The 22,543-nt window shown below is 37.1% G+C and overlaps 2 protein-coding genes across 17 annotated transcripts in view; one reads left to right on the forward strand and one right to left on the reverse strand.

The window, feature by feature from the left end:
* Window positions 1-122: 122 nt before the first annotated feature.
* Window positions 123-15,221, forward strand: LOC100550389 (general transcription factor IIE subunit 1-like). 2 transcript variants are annotated; one of them, XM_010710151.4, is made up of 5 exons: window positions 123-3,203; window positions 9,537-9,998; window positions 11,325-11,526; window positions 12,044-12,270; window positions 12,640-15,221. In XM_010710151.4, exons 2-5 carry the CDS (start codon window positions 9,548-9,550, stop codon window positions 13,029-13,031), a joined length of 1,272 nt encoding a protein of 423 aa, XP_010708453.1. In that variant the 5' UTR covers window positions 123-3,203; window positions 9,537-9,547; the 3' UTR covers window positions 13,032-15,221. The 2 variants fall into 2 exon arrangements, with proteins under 2 accessions (XP_010708453.1, XP_085079190.1); XM_085223064.1 differs by having other exon boundaries at window positions 123-9,998.
* A 1,917-nt stretch (window positions 15,222-17,138) lies between these two features.
* The window catches only part of PCM1 (pericentriolar material 1), a 38,075-nt gene continuing 32,670 nt past the window's right edge, over window positions 17,139-22,543 (reverse strand). For 7 of the 15 annotated variants that reach the window (XM_085223051.1, XM_085223043.1, XM_085223046.1 and 4 more), the window contains 8 exons: window positions 22,425-22,466; window positions 21,607-21,745; window positions 20,897-21,045; window positions 20,512-20,587; window positions 19,566-19,819; window positions 19,272-19,364; window positions 19,032-19,155; window positions 17,139-17,466 (listed from right to left, as the gene is read on the reverse strand). In XM_085223051.1, coding sequence (XP_085079177.1) covers window positions 17,441-17,466; window positions 19,032-19,155; window positions 19,272-19,364; window positions 19,566-19,819; window positions 20,512-20,587; window positions 20,897-21,045; window positions 21,607-21,745; window positions 22,425-22,466 — 903 coding nt within the window. In that variant the 3' untranslated portion in view covers window positions 17,139-17,440. Of the gene's footprint in view, window positions 17,467-17,588; window positions 17,627-19,031; window positions 19,156-19,271; window positions 19,365-19,565; window positions 19,820-20,511; window positions 20,588-20,896; window positions 21,046-21,606; window positions 21,746-22,424; window positions 22,467-22,543 lie in introns of those variants that run through there. The other 8 variants (XM_085223052.1, XM_085223049.1, XM_085223045.1 and 5 more) reach the window with 3 other exon arrangements.

Consider the following 22,543-nt stretch of genomic DNA (forward strand, 5'->3'; position numbering starts at 1 on the left):
TCACCAGATACATTACACATCGCATGGCAGAAAAGGCATTTGCTTCCCCATAGACTGATTTTGAGTAACTATAAACTATCTGTCGGTTATGAGTAACCAACTACTAAAACTGGATGAAGATGAAAAGCCAAGTCAGACTGTATTGTTGGCTGAAACACAAATTTAAGTAAAGGTCAGGGAGAAGTACAGATACCTTAATATCTTAGGAAGCAGATAATGTAGAATACATTAATAGTTCTGTATATGGCAATAGATCATTGCTAGACCTAATTATAAAACACAGTACCAACTCTTGTTTTATAATATGCAAAGAGAAAACACTGGCGAATAAGCATAGGGGCCTGTTGGTTCTTGTATTTGTAGTACTTCTGCCACACTACAGAAGGAATGTTATTCATATTATTTGAAGTGATAGCAAAGCCATGAATTTATCCCTGCCATCGGTGTAAAGGAATTGTTTGCTGTCTCTTTGGTGTCTACAGTGACTGTCTTGCATAAGGCAGTCTACCTAAAATGTGTAAGTTGATGACATCCACTCACAGCTGGATTCTTGATAACCAGAATATTCAGAGCAGTACATGTGTAGTGCAGAGCTCTGGAACAGTGGGCATTATCAGTTTTCTGTTCCAAACAATAAAGTCTAGTATAAGATTTTTTCTAAGTAATTTCAAACAAGTCTACAGAAAAGGAAACAAGTTATTGCCCATAAATCTGAGATTCAAAGTCAACTTTCATCAAAAGCATGGCTGGCTAAGTTTTAATTAGTACTGTTGCCTTTCTTAAATATAAATATGCATAGAAAAGCTAATCTTTAGTCATCCCTTGTTTTAAGAACCATGTTACCAGCTTACAGCAGTCAATTCTAATAAGGTTTCCCTCCATCAACAGTGGAAGAAAGAGGGACAAAAGGAATGCTATTTGCCTATAACTCTATCAGCTGGTATGTGAAGAAGCATGGCATCTGGTCAAATGAAGTACTAATGTCCTAAGCCATAGAAAAATGGCTGCACTAGTGCAGCAAGAAGAAATTCAAATGGATATAAAGCACTGGCACATTACACCACGCAGAAATCCACATCCCGCTATTTAAACTAAGCTTAAAAACAAAAGGGCTACACTAGTTACATACCTAATATTTTTCCAACTAATGTAAGCAAGCAGAAACACATTAGCATGATTGTAGTACCATAGTCTATTTTTCACCTAAATAATGCCTGCTGCACCTACGTAAGCTAAAATCACATTTTAGATTAGGGGAAAAATAACGTGTAGTTTAAAATGCAGTCAGATGATACTGGGTCAGATGATTCACATAAAACAAACCAAGTTAGGCACTACAGTCTGTACCTGCCTATTGTGAAGGACAAGTGACAGTACTGCATTCACACTTTAATCTGGTGGGGGGATGTTCAGATTTATTTAGAATTAGTTGCATAAGAGGCATAATCAAATTACTTTGTCATTTAAGAATAAGTGGTAAGTTTACTTCCATAATTAGTCCTCTCCCACTTTAAAGTGTATGGAGCAAGGCAGTGTAGACTATTTACAGTCATTAACTAATGTGCTTTTGGTATGCCCCTTGTGCAAGAGAATCCACATTTCCACACTGGAAATTGCTTTATAATTGCAGGTGCATAGCTAAATCCCATGGATATCTATCCAGAGCCCAAATACATTTGTCTCCTGTTGACAAAAATATTAAAAGCTTTTAAAAAAAAGAAGCAAATATGCTATACTTTATCTGCCTTAATGTCAACAGTGACTAATGTTATTAATTGCTTACTGATTTAATCTTCACCTCTTGATGTTGAAAGCACTTGCTCTAAAGGTTATCTCAAGCCAGAGAAGTTACGTTTGTTTATTACAAGTAAAGACATTTTGTTTTTAGAACAAGTTTATTGCCTCTCCCTTGTTCCAGCTGCCCTAGCTGCTGTCATGAAAGCTAAGGCCATTTCACTGAAGAAAGAAAAAAAAGATTATTTTTTTTTTAAATAGAAAATGCACATATCTGTTTCCTCATATTCAAGTACTGTACATTTATAGTTGAGGTACCTCACAACCACAGAAAGCACAATCTGATTCTTCAGCTTGTTTTTCCTCAGGTTAGTAATCAACCATCTGTATTTTTTTCCTTTTAAGTTTAATTCTTCATAAGTTTAAATAAGGTTCTAGTTTATTTACTTGAATTTTTGCTTCTGTTTGAGGAGAAGCACGTATTTCATTCAAGGAGTACAAGAGAGTCACACAGGTTTCCTTGGCTCTGCTGTGCTTAGACACAAAACTCCAGAGCAGTTCCCATAGATATCAAGGAAGTACTTGCAAGGAAAGAGTAAGATTAAATAGAAGTTGAATTGCAGAAAGCAGGCACAATGGGGAGGGCATTGACAGAGCAGCAGAGAACACCTAAGTGCCACAACCCACCTCATTCTCCTTCGCAGTACATGGACACCTGTCTGCCCTTCACACAGCTCCTCAGACCACTGCTGGGAGGAGAAAGAAGACCCAAACAAACAAGCTCAGAACCTTGGTTTTCAATTTAGTGGTAACAGCAGGCAAATGACCTGTTTATTCTGAGGATCAGCAGCTGTTCTGGTTTTGCAGGACCAGAATTATGGTTGAAAAAGATACACCAAATCTTTCCAAGCAGCAAAGCCTCCCATCTTTTGCACCAGAAGAACGAGATTAGCCAGAAAGAATAATGCTCAAAGCAGTGGCAGAAACCACAATTTGCCTTGGGAAGAAGTCTCCACATATTAATGTCTTTTATAAAAAGCTTCCTGTAACCGTTACAACTGTCTGGAAACACAACGTGCAAATCGACCAAATGATTCAGTGATCAAGAAGCAAGCAGACCACTCAGCTGATTCCTCTTAGCCTGCCTACTGGTTTTTCAGAGCATTGTATCTTGTTGTGAAAGATTATAAGTCTTTTGTAGCTCAGTCTGCTCCCAAACACTGTTACTTAAAAGAGACAAAATTAATTCTAAAGGAGTTGCTTTGTTTATATCCTGAGTACCTGGAGCTCTGCCCTCATGCCATTTTCTGCATTATAGTGAATCAGATCTGAATTACATTAAGTGTACATAAGACCATTTCAGTCTAACTTGTTTTGCAAAGTTTGTTCTTCTAGCTCAAGGGTTACATGTGAGCAGTAGAAGAGTCCCAGTAAGAATGCCCACCTCTGACGAGTATTTTGTACTTAAGGTAACTCCATACATTCCGTTTGCTTTGAGTTTTCCACTTTTAAAGTTCTGTCATTCTCTTAATCTTGCTAAGCTTTTTCCATTAGGCCAATACCCAGTGCAAGAAATAAAAATAGAAAAAAAAATCCCAATCAAAATTCCATAGCTCAGAGCTCCATATGTAGCATAAGCCTCTATCTTTCTGGATGTGGGAAAGATTACAATGTACACTACTCTGAAAAGAATTAAAAGCTGATTTAGTTTGATACCAGCATGCCTTCAGGCACTGTGGATTCAATAATTCAGTAATAAGGGGAGAGTACATTAAGAAACCCATTAAGAAAAAGAACCATCTCAAGGCAGGGTTTGATTGGTTCACAAACACACTGTGTTGAACATTAACACCTGGTGTGTTGTCTAAGCAGAGACTTATGGGACAGCAAGAAAAGAGAGGCAATGGTGCAATTAACAACTGCATGCACAGGGCAGCAGATGACATATAGTCTCTTAGCATCTTCTTGGTGTTTTGTCATTTCACAGCACTTGAAGGTACAGGCTAGAGATTTTGTTTTATAAACTAAGGGAGAGTCAGGTATCAGCTGTCATGAAGGATGTAGAATGGAGCAGAACACCAGAGGAAGGCAGAATAGCAGGTAGTGGGCCAGGAGAAGACAGAAAAGCAACCTGTAAAGCTCATGTTTGCCCAAGGTACACATCACAACATCCTGCAAGGTCAGGTGCACCAACCACAGGGAAAACGTAGTGCATTTACTCCACGGGGATCCTGCTCCACAAAGCAGCAGCCCTTACTTTTCTCATTCAGCTTCTGATGATGTTCTTTATTTCTCCCATCTCGGACTGCTCAATTGACAACCTGCCTTGCTTTCCTCAAGTAGCCCCAAGCACAACAATGCCAGAGCCACTCTACAAAAACGTCACCACTATTCAAATAGGCCTAAAACAAAACCAAACAACTTTGCTTATCTGTGTCTCAAGCGCCTGCTTTCAGTAAGTTGTCTTTGTTGCACAACAACTTAATAGCTCAAATCCTGTTTCCCACGATCCTCAGTGCCAGATCTACAGGCACTCAGAAACACTCAAACCACATTTTTTTAATTGCTACTTTACTTGTAACGTTTTCTCCTTCTCTGAGTGTGCATGCAATAGGGGACTTAGCAAAAGCCCACACAGAAACACCCCCACCCATGCAGGCACAGGGCTGAGCAGAGCCCCTGATGTGCACACTTACTTCTAGTGCCTGCAGGCTGATGTCCTTACTCAGCAAGCCTTCCTTATCAGCCACAGCATGCCCAGGTGCTTGTGATTTCCTGTTTCTGAGAGCAGCACTAACAGCTTAACCATGGCACTCCTGAATTTAGAAAGCTGTTTTACATCTTCATGCCATGTTTCCACACCTCCACATGCAGGCTGAGGACAGCCACACGAATAAAAGTCTGTGACTACAGAGCACTTTCCCTGTTGAAAACACTTAGCAAGGAAACCCACAGGCGTTACTCATTATAAACCTTTCCTACAGACAAAACGCAACAAGTACCAGCATGCAGTCTTGCACCTTTGCATGTTCTAGTGGAACATCATAGCAAAGGAGTGTGCTCAAGAACCACAGTACGAAAAAACATACACACGCTCAACTGTTCTGTGCAAGCATTTTAAATTTAACACACAATACCACACATCATGTACCACAAGGTTCCAACCTCCACTGCACGCATACATGATGGACAGATTGGAGATCAAATTGATGATTACAGTCCTAACAATGTCTGGCAGTCTTATTTTAGCGTTTGTTTTAAACGTGGTTTTCTCACCTACAGAAGGAAATAAAAGTATAACTTTATCATCTTGAGAAAAAATACAGTGGAAAAATATTTTTCATTTCTTTGAAGACAGAAGCCACCTAAAATAGAACATGCCAAAACCACAAAATCTAAACATATGTATTTTATTTATTTTCTGAATATTTTCAATGAAAGCTCCTAAACACAAATTATGTAAATTCCCCTGGCTACATTTTTGTTTTGCAACAACAAAAATGAGTTAATTATCATGTTACCTGTAGTCTTGTAAAGTCATGCTAATGAAAACACAGATTGCAGTCACTTAAAATTTTGGTCCTGATCTGTTGTAGGTATGTAGCATTGAGCAATCAGATTTGTAACTTTATTGTGATGCAATGTGTATGGGAGTGAATTCATTCAGTTCTTAATGAAATGTGATCTGCGGACTCTTGCTCCACCTGGGTGATAATTGGGGCTGATCACAGAAGGGTGTAGGAAAAGGCTGGGAAATACTTAAGCTCGTTTTGCAGCTACTTTGAGCTCTTAGGAAATGAGTGATTCTTGTATAGCAGCAGCCTGAAGATTTCTGCATATACAAAGAAGGTAATGATAAAAGTTTTTAATTTAGTTGCAAATAATGTGATTACATTAATTTTAACAGAAGACTATTTTAATAAATCTTTCTCCTTTAGAGCTTTTGAAGTAAAAGTCTAACTAAAAAAAAAAAAATTAAAATGCATAGCTTGTCTGCTCAGATAGTTTCAAGTAGAAGGTTAACTAAGCAAGTGGCTGTAGATCAGCCTTGTACAACCTGCTCTCTGTGATGCCTGTGAACTTGAAATGCTACTTTTGATAGTTGCTTGTTAACACAGCAAGCAGTTCTGTGCAGGTTTCCCAAAACAAAGGATGGTCTGAAAGATAGCTCCTATTCTTGCTTATGGCAAAAACAAAGCAGTGTATTTTCTCTTCTGAAGCTATAATAGCTCCACGTAAATCACAAACAGAAGAGCTGCTCCAGCATCTAAAATAACAGAGGTCAAAAAAAGTAAATCCCACCCTCATAAAAGTGCTTTAAAAGCACTTAACAATAGAAATTAGGCCATGATTTCAAAGGTATCTGTCTACGTGTGCTACCAACTGAAAAAAAATTACTTCCCAATGATCCACGCAAGTAGCAAAATACCTGTCTCTTATTGAAGTGTGACTGCAGCTCAGCTCTGGAGCAGATTCCTGCTTAAAGCCCTTCTGTCTCCATGGCAAAGCTGCTCTCCTTTCTTCTATCCTTGATAAGGGTCATCTCTGTTTCTTCTTAATGGAGATCTGCTGCCTGCAGACAGCAGCTCTTAAAAACCAGCAGTTTCTCCTGAAGTGCGAGCCTCTAGGCTTGTCAACTGGAAGGCGAGGAGGCTTATCAATGGGGCCTGGAGAACATCACTTCAGATATAGCAAAGAGCTGGAGAGAATGCCTGCTATTTATTCAGTGGAAATTCAGCTATTCTTGTAAAAATAAAGCCATTGCTTTCTATGTTTGACCAAAAGTTTGAATACCTAAATTTCTACTGCAAATTGATAGTATGTTTATGTGGTGGTGGTGTTTTTATCAGTATTTTTGCAGAATATATTCACAGTATTTATATTACAGGTGATGGACAATGGTGGCTGTTGTGGAAGTGCTGAGGTTTTTTTGGTTTGGTGTTGGGAGTGTTGGAAATGGTGTTCTTTTCTTTCTTTTTTTTTTTTTTTTTTTTCCCTGAATAGTTTTCCTGGTTTTAAGACTCTGGACTTGAAGTGCTGTTAACGTTAAGGTGTTTGGAAACACTTCAGTGCAATTCAAATCTCTGCATTTTATGCAAGTACATGATACAGGTCTGGGATAAGTAATCATAAGAATTATAGGCCAGCAAACCCCAAGTTTACAACTCAGGTCCGACATATTCTCTAATGAGGTTATCTCGTTACCCTGTTCCTTTGGAAATTATTTTAGATATTATTTTAGATATTATTTTAGATATTATTTTAGATATTATTTTAGATATTATTTTAGATATTATTTTAGATATTATTTTAGATATTATTTTAGATATTATTTTAGATATTATTTTAGATATTATTTTAGATATTATTTTAGATATTATTTTAGATATTATTTTAGATATTATTTTAGATATTATTTTATTTTTTAATATACATATATATATTTGACTTAAGGTCAAAAAAAACTGTTGTGAGACCTGCTTGTAATAGAAGTGTCATGGTTCTGCCCCACATTAGTCAAGGAGTAGATATAAACGTGGTTTTGTTAATCTTTTAAAGCAACACAATCTAATTGGCATTTTTAAAATAAATGTGTATCTTAGCCTGTTCTGAGATACTAGCCCAGACTAATGCCTCTGCAGGCACCACAGGAGTGATACCAGATTCCAAGCCAGGTGCTGAGGCTGGACTTCTGCTCTTTGTTGGGGCTGGTCCTTATTACAAAAATACCTGATAACCCTTTTCTGTAGGGAGCACAGTGAAGGTCCCAGTGCTTTCTCTCAGTGGATTAGTCAGCAAGGACAAGGCTCAGTGCTCTCCAGAGCCTGAGGATGCTCAAAGTCATATTCCTGATCTTTGAAGTTGATGTTGGGACACTGTCCCTCCTTCCTGTTGAATAAAAGCCACTGCACAGAAACAAATTCCAAATCTGAGGTCAGAAAGAGAAATAAATCATCAGCATAAGTTCGCATATTCTTGGGTGGAAGAAATCTGTTTTTCTGTACTCCAGAAATCATTTTTTGTTCAAGCACTTGAGGAGTTTTCCCACCAGAGAGCAGACGTGGGAGTCCAGCAAATCTAAGCTGTCTGGTACACTAACAGCTTCTGTGCTTTTGCAGCTTCTCAGCTATACTTTATACAAAGATTATTTCTTCTGCATACATTTATCTTGACTTTAAAAGGAAAACAAGAAAGCCTACTCAGCTGTAAGAGCAAACAGACCTTGCTGCAGGTGGTGAAATGGAAATTGCCAACTGTGTGCAGCTGATCAAGTGGCTTGAGGACAGCTGCTGTACTCAGGCCTGTATGTTTTCTAAATGAAGAAGTGACTTGAGTTTTCCAAGGACAGGGGTGGAGATGGCTAGAGGCTATTCCTACCCCAGTGCAGACATCACACATGTACACAGACGGTGTTATGCTAAGGCTTGACTGGCAGCTAGAATTGGATTTAGTTCTGGGAGACTCAGTTCAATCAAAGTTTGAGGACCTGTGTTTTCCTACCTGGGAAAGGGATTATCTGTCCAGTCCTATCAGCTACATAGAGTCAGTGAGTCAGATAGATGGTTTGGCTGAGCGTTTTCAGAGGATGAGGACAAAGAAGAAAGGAAAGTAGAGCTGGAGAGGAGGAAAAAAATTTGCTTCTTCCTTGAGGTTTTCATGAAAAATCTTAGAAATACTGTTCTTACAGTCTGCGGACTGTTGGTGGAACTGACATTCTGAAAGTCTCCTTACTAGGCTTCAATTTAATTCTTCTGGGGCACACCAAAATAATTTAAGTTGGATGAGATCTCTGGAGGCCATCTGGTCCAACCTCTAATGTTTCATTAATGTTTCATTAAACCACAAAGCCAGGTCAGGCTCCTCAGACCCTTTCCTGTTGAAGCCCAGACATTCAGTCTCCTCCCTGAACAGCCTAATGCAGTGCTCCCTGTTCTTCCCGTGGGAGATTTAGGTCAGGATAGTGCCATTTCTTTCTGGGTTTCTAACCTTAGACCACCAGGATTATACTTGATTTAGTGACAAGACAGTGCTTTCCCTATGAGATGTAAATTTAATTATAGCTCTTGTTTTTAACTATGATTTCTGTTGAAGGGTAACTGCAAGCTCTACGTAGTGATGCACAATCACCTGGGATTGAGCAAGGTGCCCCTCAGCAGCGGATGTCAGTGCAAGTGCTGACAACTTGCTACATGCCATAATGTGCTGTCCCAACCCACCTCCTGATGCACTGGATCAAGTAGGCTTAGTCCTAATACTGTGCTGAATGAGGGCAGTGCCAGGCAAGATGGAACATCTTTTTCTAGGCCTTGCTTGACCCTCACAACTAGCAAGGGAAAAAAACAAACAAACAAAATCAAACAAACAACATAATAAGCAGCACACTAAGGTACTCAAATACCCATTGTAGCTCTCTCACACAGGGAGATAGAACCACATCTGTTTTATGTCATTATGAATTAAACTATAGATTTTCCACTTGGCTTGCATCCTGAGCTGTAATTTTCATGGCTAGCTATGAGTGAAAATGAGTACTTCAGGCATGCCTAGACATGAAGATACTGTCTTCTGTAAACCTATTTTCCTAGATGTTCTCTTGTGTAAAAACTCACAGAATCTACGAATACTACAGTTGTAATTGCTGTACCTGAATACCTAATCTTTGTCTATTGATACCACCCCACCCATAGGTGCAGATAAAGGATTTTATATTAATTTATTCAGTGAAGACTTGCAGAAGAGCAAATGACAGTGAACAAAAAGGCTTATCATAACTTGTTGTGCAACACTTCTTTCTTTTACAGCGGTAAAACTCATGATGGAAGAGCAAAATGTTGCCACAGAAGTCCCAGCAGCCCTAAAGCGCCTGGCCAAATACATAGTGAGGGGTTTCTATGGAGTAGAGTACTCCCTGGCCATGGATGTACTGACCCGCTACCCCTGTGTGAAAGAGGATGACTTGTTACAGCTGCTCAAGTACGAACGCAAACAGCTGCGCACTGTTCTCAACACACTCAAGGCAGACAAGTTCGTGAAGCTGCGTATGCGAGTTGAAACAGGGCCTAATGGGAAGAGCACAAGGCACAACTACTATTACATCAATTATAAGGTGCTGGTGGATGTGATAAAATACAAACTGGACCATGTGCGGCGGAAGATAGAAGCAGATGAGCGGGATTCAACTACCAGGTCCTCATTTAAATGTCCATCTTGTTCTAGCACATACACAGACTTGGAGGTCAATCAACTCTTCGATGTATTTACAGGTGTGTTTAATTATTTGATTTTATCTTGAAGAATAACTGTGATAACATTAAATTGGCTCTTTTGAGACCTTTGCAAGGAAAGCGTATTTGTTAGGGTTTACTTCTTGTTTGCTGATGGGACAAGAGACCAGGACAGGAGAAAAAGCTGGGAAATGAGGGTAAAAGGAAAAGCTCTCTTTGTAGAATAGGCCAAACAAGGGGGAAAATAATCCTGAATGTAAGAGCCAAGTTGAGAACCGGATTTAGGCTCCACCTTGCTAGGAATTAGACACTCTACCTGGGTTAAGAACTACTCATCTGTCTTTAGTTCCATTTTCTCATATGGAAATGAATACATATTTATGTTACTCTACTCTGAATTTAAGTTAATCTTTGTGTCTTTGATGTTTCTGATGGAAGAGTTGGACAAGATGGATAAAGCTAAAGCAGTTTTGCAGTCACCTACTGTAATAACCACAGCAAAGATTGTCAGCAGAGCAGAGGTGTTCTGCCAGTCCTGTACTAGAAACAGAAGCTCAGGCTCCTTGTAGGACAATGTGACACATCCATAGCAGAAGTGGCATCAGAGTCCAGGGGTTTCTCTTCCTTAAAATCAAAATAACTAGAGAGCACTTATTCAAAAGGAGGTAAAATGGAATTGTACTGCAATATATTACTCAAAATGCAGCTATGACGCTAACATGTGGGTCATGGCACCTTGAAAGGATGCCAAAGCCAGTGAGAATAACCGATTCTTTATAGCGACTAACTTGAAATTTCAAAGGTGAAGTTAGCATGCTACCATTTGGCAAATTATTGCTTTGTTATCATCCTAGAGACAGTGATGTGCTACTGAAACGCAAAGATGAAGGCTGGTGATTATCTCATTTAGACACAAATGTAGGATTTAGTATGTTTTAATGAAGTCTTTTTTCAACTGTGAAACTTCAAACTAAAACCGGCAGATGCTCTTTATGCTTGCAAATGTCTTTTCATATGTTTGTGAACTTAGAAAAAGATCATAAAAGGAGGAGAAAAAAACCCACCTTAGTATCTAATGCTACTGCAAGTCTAACCAACCTAATTGTAGGTTCTTCTGTCTTGTACAACTACAAGTCTTTCTTCTCCCCCTCCCCCTCCCACACCTGTCCACACACCAACCCCCAACAAAAAACCTTTTATTCAGAACTTGAATTCCTTTGGATGAAATGAACAATTGCAAAAACTCTAGTAACGTTTAGAGTATTTTGGAAACTGTCCAGGTAGAATTTCTCAACAAGTTATTGCTTATCTTTTGTATTCTATGAATGTGAGATTTTTTTTTATATAAATTTCATAATGTTGCAGAGACTTTCCGTTGTACTTACTGCAATACTGAAGTAGAGGAAGATGCATCAGCGCTGCCTAAGCGAGATGCTCGAACCTTGCTAGCAAAATTCAATGAGCAGATGGAACCTATCTTTGTGCTACTGCGTGAGACAGAAGATACTGTTCTGCCATATGACTTGTTGGAACCTCAGCCAACAGCAATCCCAGGGATATCAGAAAGGTACAAATATAACTCTCCTATCTCCTAATAATACAAGCCTCTTCAGCAACTTTCCAGTTGTACCATCTTTGAAATATCTAATCTAGAGGCTGCTTTATTTGACTGTACATAATGGGAAACTCCTTAATGAAGAAGCCTGTATTATCTATGGCATCTAAATTGTTATAAATTTACAGCTTTATTTTTGTTACTTTATTTAAGGAGTTATATTCTAGACTTCTCCTTTGGTGAATATAGTTCACAGCCTTTTCCACGATAAAGTAATGTTACTCTCCTTTATCTAGAGATGCATTACTACAGAAATTATGCAAAAAAAATCAGTGGTTCAGAATCACTTGGCTCTGTTATGAGGTAAGGGGGAATGAAAATTATCTAAAACTAGAGAGAACCTGTTAAAGCTAGGCAACTAATAAGCTTGATTTTTGTTGTTTTGTTTTATTTTTGTTGGTTGGTTTGAATGGGAAATGAGGATCTTGCTTGTATTTTATCTATCCAAAACGGATAACATATCATTTAGCTTTGACCAAAAGGTATGTTCAAGCATGCTGGAACCCTGCAGTAGACCTGAAAAATGGGCCACCAAAGATTCTTCTTTTGGCAATACGTATAGTCAAAACTTAATTATTGATGTCCAAGATTCTGAGTGCAAGAAGAAAAAGAAAGAAAAAGCAATTAAAGAGCGACCTATCTGGATGTCAGAGAGCACTGTGGAAGGAGCAACAACAGCTACCATCAATAATCCTGGTAAGTTTTGAGCACTGACAAATAGTTCAGCAGCTTTACTACAATTAAATGTACTTTTCCTATTGAAAATGACATGCAATCAGTTCATAATATACAACAGCCCTCCAATTCTGGTCTAGTGACTATCAAAACTTAGTTTCTGAAAATTATTCTTTAGACTGGTTTAGATAATAATCGTAAAGCCAGAAGTTAAGTACCATGTCCTGAAATGTTCTCACTCTAATCGGGCACCACTAGTATTACTTGTAAAGCAGAAAGTTCTTCAAAATGCCTGCACTTTAGAAAATGCTAAAAAGTAGGAAAAAATATTTCATTTACATAGTATCTGGTAACCAAAATTATTCATAGCTCTAATGTATCATGTGTTAGGAACAAATGCTTCTGAAGAAGCAGAAGAAACTGTTAAAGAAACTGTCACTGAGAATGAAATCATCAAGACTCTTCTCATCCACGAAACCATGAAGTCATTGTCCAGCACAGACTGTGCTCCTGCTGTCAAAAGCAAATTACCTGAATCAGGCAGTGATACTGAGTCTGAAAATGCCAAACACTCAAGTACAGTAACAACAAAATTAGCAGGCAGCAAGTTTGAACAAGAGGAAGAGCAAGAATCACCAGATCCTATTTTAATGGTAGCTGCTCAGCCTTACTCATATCATGAAATTAGTGAAAATCCAGAGCTTGTGTCTCTCATGACAAATGAAGAGAGAGAAGTTTATATAAAAGTTGGACAAGAAATGTTCCAGTCTGTGTTTGAGTAAATACTATTGCACTGAATATACATGCCTGTATAGAACGGATAACGTTGTCTTTTGGATTAAGACAGTTAGCTTGATCATTTAACTCAGGATCTTACACTTATCACTGAGTTATGTTTTGTTTGAATGCCTTTTGTTAGCAAGAAATATTACCTGTAGGAGGTAACTACGATTCAAAACACTAACATTGCAGAAAAAGAGCCCAACGTTACTACGGGTTTTCTGTTGCTTTAGTGCTTAAATTTTTTTTGTGAATGCTTTAATCACTAATTCTGGAGCATAAATAATTCAAAAATGCAACTGAATATTGTGATCTGATTAAAATAAAGATTCAAAAGCAATGTCATAATCTATTAAAAATAATAATCAGTCATGGTGCCTATATGGGAACTGTTGATCACAGCCTGAACCTCTGACCACATGAGGCAAACAATGAGTCAGTTGTGGGAGCACAGGTGAAGGCAATTCACCTGTGTGACTGGAAGGCGTGGAGCCTGGCTCCACCTCTCCTAAATCCCATTTAAAAGCTGACTGCCACTGAGGAAGGATCTCTTTCTGGAGATTGCTCCTCATGGAGTTTATTGCGACCCTACAACATCGGTGAGCATTTTTCATTTATTATCTTTCCACTGCGATAATCCTACTTAGCCTAACCTCTGTACACCTATTGATTGTACAGTACCTTCCTCCTAGAATTTTCAAAAGTGAATCATTCTAATAGGGTTTGGTTTCATTCTGTATCAGTACATTCTCCTTCTACATATTGGCTTGCAAGTCATTCTCTATGCAGTAGTAATACATTTTAGAGCAATTTCCCTCAGTTCAAAGTACTGCTACTAAATTTTCTTAGCAATAGAAGAAAAATCAGTTCTGGTATGTTAACTTTCATCTTAAAAATTACAAAATGAAAAAAAAACCTAAAAATGCTTTTCACTTATTATTCTATACAGCTATTTCTAAGGGGATAACAGCACAATGAAATTCAGAATTGTGAACAGTTTCAAAAAAATGTCTGTTACCATTTCACAGTTATTTCCTTGCAAAAGGCTATACAGCAGGTGTGAGCTGCAAGACAGCCATTTAGCCCCGAAAGTTGCCTTCAACACTTTTTTTTCCCTCAAGATGCCTATAATAGGTAGTGTACTGTAATATTCATTTTGGTGCAGATTGCTATGCAAGCAGTTTATCAAGCTAAAATTTCCATTCATACTCTTCTGCACTCATTTTAAGTGAGATTCTAATACTACTGGAAAGAATGACATTCTACTTGACTGGAACTACATGAGAGTAGAAGTATTGGTATCAGACTATAAGATTAATTCCTTTGGCAAATATAATTATTCCTTGCTAAAATAGTAAAGTAGAACATGAGAGTACAAACTGGAGTAGAGGAACCTGTTTGAACATCAGGAAATACTGATGGTGACTGAGTGCTGGTTCCCTATAGGGTGTAATGTCTGTGTTGTAGATTTTAAGGTTGTCTGGATAAGGTCATGCACAACAGGCTCCAGGTGGCCCTGCTTGAGCAAAAGGGTTGGACAAGGTCATCTCCAAAAATACCTTCTAGGTATTCTAGTAGGTATTCTAGGATTTTGTGAAGAAAGTGTGAACAAAGGAATATCAAAGGTAGATGGATTATTATAAAGAGAATTTGACTTACAGTGTCAGAGGAAGAAGAATGGCAGAGGCTTCACTCTTGTCACAGAGTAACTCATCCACTATTGAAAAAAACTTTCAATAGTGGATGAGTTACTCTGTGACAACAGTTTCTTATTTGAAAACAGTGAGTATCAATTCTTTCTCCTGTCTCATGTGTCTCATTAACTGGGACAGTTAGCCTGAAGCACAGCCTATGTGTTACAGTACTAGTGCTCGGAACAGTAACACAATTACAAGGGCAGTTTCAATTGTTATTAGGCTTCTTTAAGCAAGCACAAAAACCTTTAGACCCTCAACCCTATCAAATTACTAACAGTAACTAAGACAAAAAATGCTGTCTCTCTATATAAAGTCTGACATGAAATACTTTGTACTTCAAATTAAGATTTTGTAACCAAGATTTCCTTAAGCAATTACAACTCCCAGAAGAGACATCATAATAGAATTGACTCTGGCAAAGCTATACAGAAGTAGCTACTCTCACATCTGTAATCAGCATACAATAAAGAGAACTTTCATGAATGATTTGTCTCAGGTTGGCCTATTATTTCTTTTGGTTGGTTACTATTGCCATTTTCTTCCCCTCAACACATCATCTTCCTGATGCTTATCACTATCATCAACTTTATTTTCACAATCAGAAACAATTCTTCATTTCCTTCCACGGATTTTGAAACAATGTTTAATCCTGAAGTTGCAGCTAAAGACTTCACCTACACTGTGCACTATCAGCTTTCTTTATTGCTCCTGAAGCTGTTAGGGCAAGATCCCCTACAAGGAGCTATCCTGAATACAAGGTCATTTATTTTAAAGACCCTGAAAGATTGGTCCCTGCTATGCCCACCTACAGCAGTGTTAGCATTCCTGCTGGTGTGACTAGATCAGTATTTCTTCTCTATGAGCATTACAGCATGCACTGTTAGTGCTGAATGTGTTTAGGGTAAGGTACTATTCTTTATCTTGTCTCATTCAAAATTATATTTAATCTGTACATCTAGACATCCTTCCTTAGTTTTGACATCTATTATAGTTGACCACCCTTCCTGGAAGGATAATTTTCTGCTTCAATTTTTATAATTGCAATTTTATCTAATACTGCCAAGCATTGCCTTATTTTCCAAAGTTACAATGTATTTTATGCACACCTTCTCAATTGCAATTTGATCCCTCATCAAAGCAAAGCCAGTGGCCCACCTGTACTACCCCTTTGTCTCAATAAGTGTTCATAATCTTCACAGAATCCAATCACAGTTTTTGCTCAAAATTTTACCATCAGCTTGCAATGTGACTGTACCTCCCTTGTCCTTCACATGCAGCATCATAGTGACTTTAAAGCTTGCACAGTAACTAAATTGTCTTTAAACCTTTTAATATGTACAATTTTGCTTTTACAATCACCTCTTATCTCTGATCTGCCATTTCAAAATCCATTCATAAAAGGTGAGGCTCAAAATCAAAAAATAAGAAAAAGGGAAATCACAGTAGAATCACACTCATTTTATTCAAACTTCATGCTACTTCGGGTATATTGAACCTTCACTACTAGTAAAATGTCTTCCCTACCATATAGCCATATTGTAATACTAACCAAAAAGGAAGCAAATTCTGAACTTAAGGAAATCATTACTGTCTTGACTGTCTTGAAAACAGTCTTGTCCTAACAAATGGCGAACTGGATCACTACATTGCACTAGATAAACTATTTCTAGCTCAACTTTATGACTTCCTGTTACTGGGAATTCTGATATAAGTAGGAAAATGAAAGAGCAAATAAAATTTTTATTCTGATTTAGTTTTCAATCTACTTTTCTATAACCCTAATTCTGCCTTTGCCATGACTTTATTAGATGCCAACTTAAACTTTTTTCTGTTATTTATTAATTTTTTAAAATACACTGTAACTTTAATAGTAATTTTCTATACATCTTCCTTTTTACATCCAAAGCCATTCACAAAGTTAAATACTTAAAGAAAAAATTCTACAGGTATTCACTTACAGCAATTTTAAGTGTCACATGTGAAAGGATATTAAAATTTTCAGCCAAGTTTATCCTGTTTCATATTGAAAGAGAAATAATAAAGAACTGGAAATAATAAAATAATAAAAAAAAAAAAAGATGTTTTCTGCAATTAACAACAAAACAGGGTATCTACTTCACCTCAGACAAATGTGCTGACACACATTAATTCCACAGGCCATGAACTAGAGTAATCTTTACAGACCAGCTATACTTAGGCTATAAGGCAAGGAGGAAATACAGACTATCTACAAGTCATGCTTGCAGAAGACTGAGAAACTGTGAGACAAGAGTTTCTTCTCCCAGGAAAACTAACAGCGTTTCTCTGAACAGGACCAGCAAACTATAAACACACCAACACTTAGGTCAGTTAGCTTCCAACAAACTCCTCATATCATTTTATAAGCCTGAGGAAATTTTTCCAGAAGACAAATTTACAGACAAGTCCAAACTTTATTTAAAACTACAATTTTGAACAAATTTTTAAAATTACTAAACAAGTCACAATAAAAAAGATTAAGACAGAAAAAGAACAGTGCAGCAAAACTGAATAAAAGAAGATTCAGTTCCAGCTGTTCAAACTGCCACAGGCAGAAGTTAGCCTACCTATTCTAAGAGGCAGCGTGTCAAAAACTATTTTACATTTTTATACACTTTCAGAATTTGTGAAATTAGTGCTGATTTTCCATATGCATTTGTATAGAGTTCACATATGCAGGTATCTTCAGATTATTCTCATGCACTTTGAGCTCCAAAAGTTTCTGTAAAATAAAGAATATACTCATTATTGTCTAGAAGCTAACAAAGCAACAGACAGAACCCTAACCACACTTCAACTCAATAAGGAATATGATCAATAATGGATACTTACAAGAAATGTTTGATCCTCGCCTCTTCTTCAGAAGTACTTTAAATCATGGCCTACTTAAAGAAAAGCTACAGATATATCCCACTCACACAGATAAACACTGTCTTAGTTGCTAGCTACAGATTTCCTGTTGCACAGCATTTTTATCCAGACTGTAACTACATCAGGCTTCCGCATTCATATTCACCAGATTGAAATGATGGACTTCTGCTAGCACAATCATGACAAGCAAAATGGTGATAGGCAGTGTATGAAATGGAAGATGCATCTTCGCTCTATTTTGGAAGATACCATGCTGTCAATACAACTGCAGTGGAGAAATGCTTTCGTCATCTTATGTTGTTTGAGGAATTGGGATTAGCTTGGAGGCCTTGGCTTCTCTGACATGGATAAGCCTGCACTGGATGTTACACCTGTATGAGATGTGCCATCACTACACGCAACCCAAGAAGAGCTGGACAGTGTATATGTATATATAGACACACACTCCACAAAAATATGTGCATGCTTTTCCCTTTTTGTGTTTCCCTTCAGCCTGCAATCAACAAAGAGAGAGAATCTGTGCCCCAACCCTCTACTGCTGCTGACCGAACTCATGGAACACTGTGACACTGTGGTAGTAACTATCTCTGCATTCCTGTAACAAACGCTTTTATTTTCTAATCTTTTTATTATTGTTTTCTTCACCCCACTTCCTATCCCCAGCTCTACATAACCAAAACTTTTATAACAATAAATTGGCTAGGCAAATATTTGACTCTTTTTCTGAGACTTACATCAGGTATCCATTAATCACGAATCATCTCACCTCTGATAATTGGAACAACACCATAACATTTCATAACATCAGCCTCATATTAAACTATAAATAGATTGACTTATATTACTATAAAGTTTTTGTAGCTGCAGAAGTAGTTTCATGAAAATGACAACGAAAATATTTATTGTCATCATACACATTAAGAGTTTTTCTAACTTGCAGTATTCCTTATAACAGAAATAATTTCATTTTACCCAAAGAGAGATTCTGCTATTCTGTAAACTCAGTAGAACTTCTGTATTACAAAAAACACTGAACAATCTGCCAGCAAGTTATATTGAGAATTACTGAATTAGAAACTAGCAATTAAAATGTAAAATATTAAAACCAAACTTATAACAAGAAATATAAATGTTGATTTATAAGTTTTAAAACATTTAAATTGCATAGTGTAACTGAAATGTTAACTTTTATGATGTTTAGTCAAAGAATCTAACAGGAATGAATATAAGGGACAACGAAGCAAAATCTGTTCATACCAATAAAATTGTTTTCTAATGTGTAATGATAAAAAAAAAGTACTCTATCAGTCCCACAGTTATTTCTATCTTTAGTCAGTGATAACAAGATATGTAAACTCTAAGGGTGTTCAGAATGTTTTTCCAACACGTGGAGATGATTTAGAAAGTAATCCTTACCTGGCTCCTTCAGAGTCTGGGCATCTCCAACTAATTCTCGATCTTGCTGCCCACCTCCATCCAATAATTCATCAGACAAGCTGTTGGTTTGGGCCTCTGCTGCTATTTTCTTCAGTAAATCTGCCTTTTATAACAGATAAAACAAAACTCAGTTCTGCCTAATTCTTTTTGCTTCCTGATAAGAAAGATATTTAGGGCACACACTTCTAAATCATAACCCAACAAAACTCAGCAAAATACCTCTGAATAAACTGCAAGTTTAAGGGGCAAGTCTTCAACTTTCACAAAGTCATCCTCATCAGATTTTTGACTTATATTTCCAGAACCAGCTTCCTGTTAATAAAAATAGTGACATTTAGTGCCACTGTTTTATTTTTACTCAAAATAAAGATTTTTAAACACTTTAAGCAGTGCAAACAGAAACACACACATTAAATTTGTAGATCAAAAATGTACAGACTGAAAACTACAAATAATACTGAAATATGAAAAAAAAAAGTTCTTTTAGATACACGTCAACTGAAATATACTCACATATTCATTCACTAACACAGGTGACTCTGTGTCAGGACTGCCAGCCATGGAGCTTTCGGAACTTCCAGCAGAGGACTTGTTTACTACACATGCTGCATCTAGCATTTGTGTTTCATTTTCTGGTAAAGATGAGCTTGATTCTTCCGCTTTCTTACTGGCTGTAATAAATGATTCTGGGGTATTCACTGCTAAAGGTGGTGTGTTCTCCACCACATTGAGGTAATGAGGTAAAACTGTAGCTGCATCTTGTTCACCTAAAGCCACAATTAAGTTTAAATTTAAAGTTTTATTTTTAATGTTTAGAGACACTAAAATATTCTGAGCATGCAAGATCACATTTTTTTTTAAATCATGATTTATAGCTACAAATGAGCATGAAGGTGAACTATACTAGTATTTTCAACAGCAAGACAGAGGGGAAGGAAGCAGTAACAACAGTTAGAAGCAACATCCATACAACCTGGTGGCAATGGTCTTGACAGAAAATAATTTTTTAGTTCTTAATCAGCTACATCTCATTATACTTTATAAACTATAAAATTATTTCAACTGCTAGTAAATGGTAGAATGAGGGAAAAAAACAGCACCAGAAAAATCCAAACATCAAAATACTGTAACAGACAAATTACTCAACTACAATTGTGTGTCAGTGGCTGCAACAGTTATCTGGAATTCATGCTAGTGTCAAACATCAAATGTAACGCACTTATGTACTTATGATTACTTCAGGCTTCCTCTTCAGAAGATTTACTGTGTCTATATCAACACAGACGTATCTACTTAAATGACATCGTTCCATAAAAAAACAACCCAGCCTAGTAAATTCATGCAAGTTTCATCATCTTCCTCTTAGTACCATATATCAGACACTGTCTGAGACAACTCTCAAAGTATGCAAATTCATATGGAAGTGTTAATCTCTCAATTAGCTTCACACTGGTCTTACCTTTAACATTAACAGACTGTTCTTCAGATGATAAAATATCACTGCCTTTTGTCTTACTCAGTTCCTGGCTTGAAGTCTATTGGAGAAGGTGAAAATGATTTAGAACAAATTCTCCTGATCAATTATCATAGTTTATTGTCTAATGCACTCTTCTTTGCTAGAAACACCAGTTCCATGTTTTTTTCTTAACTAGTATTAAATACGTGCACATATTTCACAGTATTCACATGCAAATATACGCTATGAGTATTTACATATGAAATACATCCATATGAAACACAAATATGAAAACAGTACAACAAGAAAAAAGATTTATATGAAGATATTTTTCTGAAAAGTTATGCAATAGCTTAGGTTTCTTCTGTGTTTACAACCCTGGTGATACCTGTTCATTTTCAGTTGCTGTTTCATTGCTTGCTTGTAATGATGTCTGCACATCAACAGGTCCTTCCTCAAATTCTATTTCTTCATCTTCATTCTCATCTTCTCCACTGCCATAATTAGTGAGAGCTTGGGTTTCTGCTTTTGATAAACCTAAAGGTAAATAAATATAAAACCATCCTCATACTGTAATTACGTACTGATCTAACTCATTCAATTTTCTCAATAAGAACTCTCACTGATACATCTGACAGAGTAAGATGGCTGCAAATCCAAATCCATTTTGAGATTTACTACACTGATTAGTACTTACTTCAAAGTATTCTTTGATATTATTATAGTGATTATATACTTTAAAGATCCAAATGATCTGCATAAGCCAAGATGCCAAAAAAATCACTCACTACTGTGTTAGTGTGTTACCTATTAAACAAATTATTTGTGAAGAATGGAAATATAAGGGAAACCAAACCATGAGCTGTTGTCCTCAGCTCTACTAATTACAAAGAGCAAAAGCTCCTCTAGTTGAAGCATCTAACTCTTAACAAGGTATTAGTAAATACAGTACTGGAGAATTTCTACTGGAAGAGATCTGTCTAGAAAATTTGTGAAAGAAGCTGTTACTAAGAAGCGCTTAACAAAAATTCTGTTGTAAAATTAGTTGTTTAAAGCTGTGGTGAAAGCACTGGATAATGAGCCATAGAAAACACTTACTTATTGCCACTGGGCCACTCTCACTTTCTTCATCTTCCTCTTGGTCAGAAGCATCAGACTTGATACTTTCAGGAACTTCATTACCATCATACGTTTCTAAGCCCTGTACTGGTTTGACGATTTCAGTCTCATCCTTGTCCTACGAAAACAAGGAATACTGTGCAATTTCATGTTTGTTTATCTAAAGATTAAGTTATGGTTCCTGCCCTAAAGAGCAATCTCTTTTTCCCCTCAAAAATAAAAAAATCTACCGACTAAAAGCTAATGTTTAAGGACAGATAGCCATGACACAAGTATCGCAAAGCTACTTCAGAAAAGGCATCAGATCATACTATGACAGACCACACACTTCAGACACACCAGAAGGGATGCAACTGAATTAAACATTTTTCTTTCAGTCATTAAAAGGAGGAAGAAAGAAACACTGTCATTGTTACCTTCTACTGATTTTCCTCCACTACTAAAGTGTCTCTAGTATACATTAGGAATATTCCTAAATACTCGTTGTCATTTATTTGACAGCTACTCAGCAGTTCCTCTGCTGAATGATTTTTTAAATATCTTGAGTGAGAAAATTCTGTACAAGTCCCAAGTAAAGCTTGGAGTTTTGCTCCAAATCTTACAGGAATCTTTTACACAGAAGCAAGCAAAAACAATGATACACAAATTTCCAATTTTACTTACAAAGTAGTATCACAGAAGCTCTAAGCTCTAGAAGAAAGCACTCACCCTATGCCCATACAAGTCTATATATGCACCTATATTCAATCTGGAGAGGAGGAGGCTTAAGAGGAGACCTTATTGCTCTCTACAATTACCTGAAGCGAGGCTGTGATGAGGTGGGGGTCAGCCTCTTCTCCCTGTAAATAGCGATAGGACCAGAGGGAATGGCCTCAAGTTGTGACAGGAGAGATTCAGATTGGACATTAGGAAAAAA

The sequence above is a fragment of the Meleagris gallopavo genome, chromosome 4, assembly GCF_905368555.1.
Source record: "Meleagris gallopavo chromosome 4, MGAL_WU_HG_1.1, whole genome shotgun sequence".
NCBI lineage: Eukaryota > Metazoa > Chordata > Aves > Galliformes > Phasianidae > Meleagris > Meleagris gallopavo.

Excerpts from the sequence above, each read along its gene's own strand:
- LOC100550389 (XM_085223064.1), top strand. The coding sequence starts at position 9,548 with ATGATGGAAGAGCAAAATGTTGCCACAGAAGTCCCAGCAGCCCTAAAG. Across the intron at positions 11,527-12,043 it reads ATCCCAGGGATATCAGAAAG|CTTTGACCAAAAGGTATGTT; the intron begins GTACAAATATAA and ends CATATCATTTAG. Across the intron at positions 12,271-12,639 it reads AGCTACCATCAATAATCCTG|GAACAAATGCTTCTGAAGAA; the intron begins GTAAGTTTTGAG and ends ATCATGTGTTAG.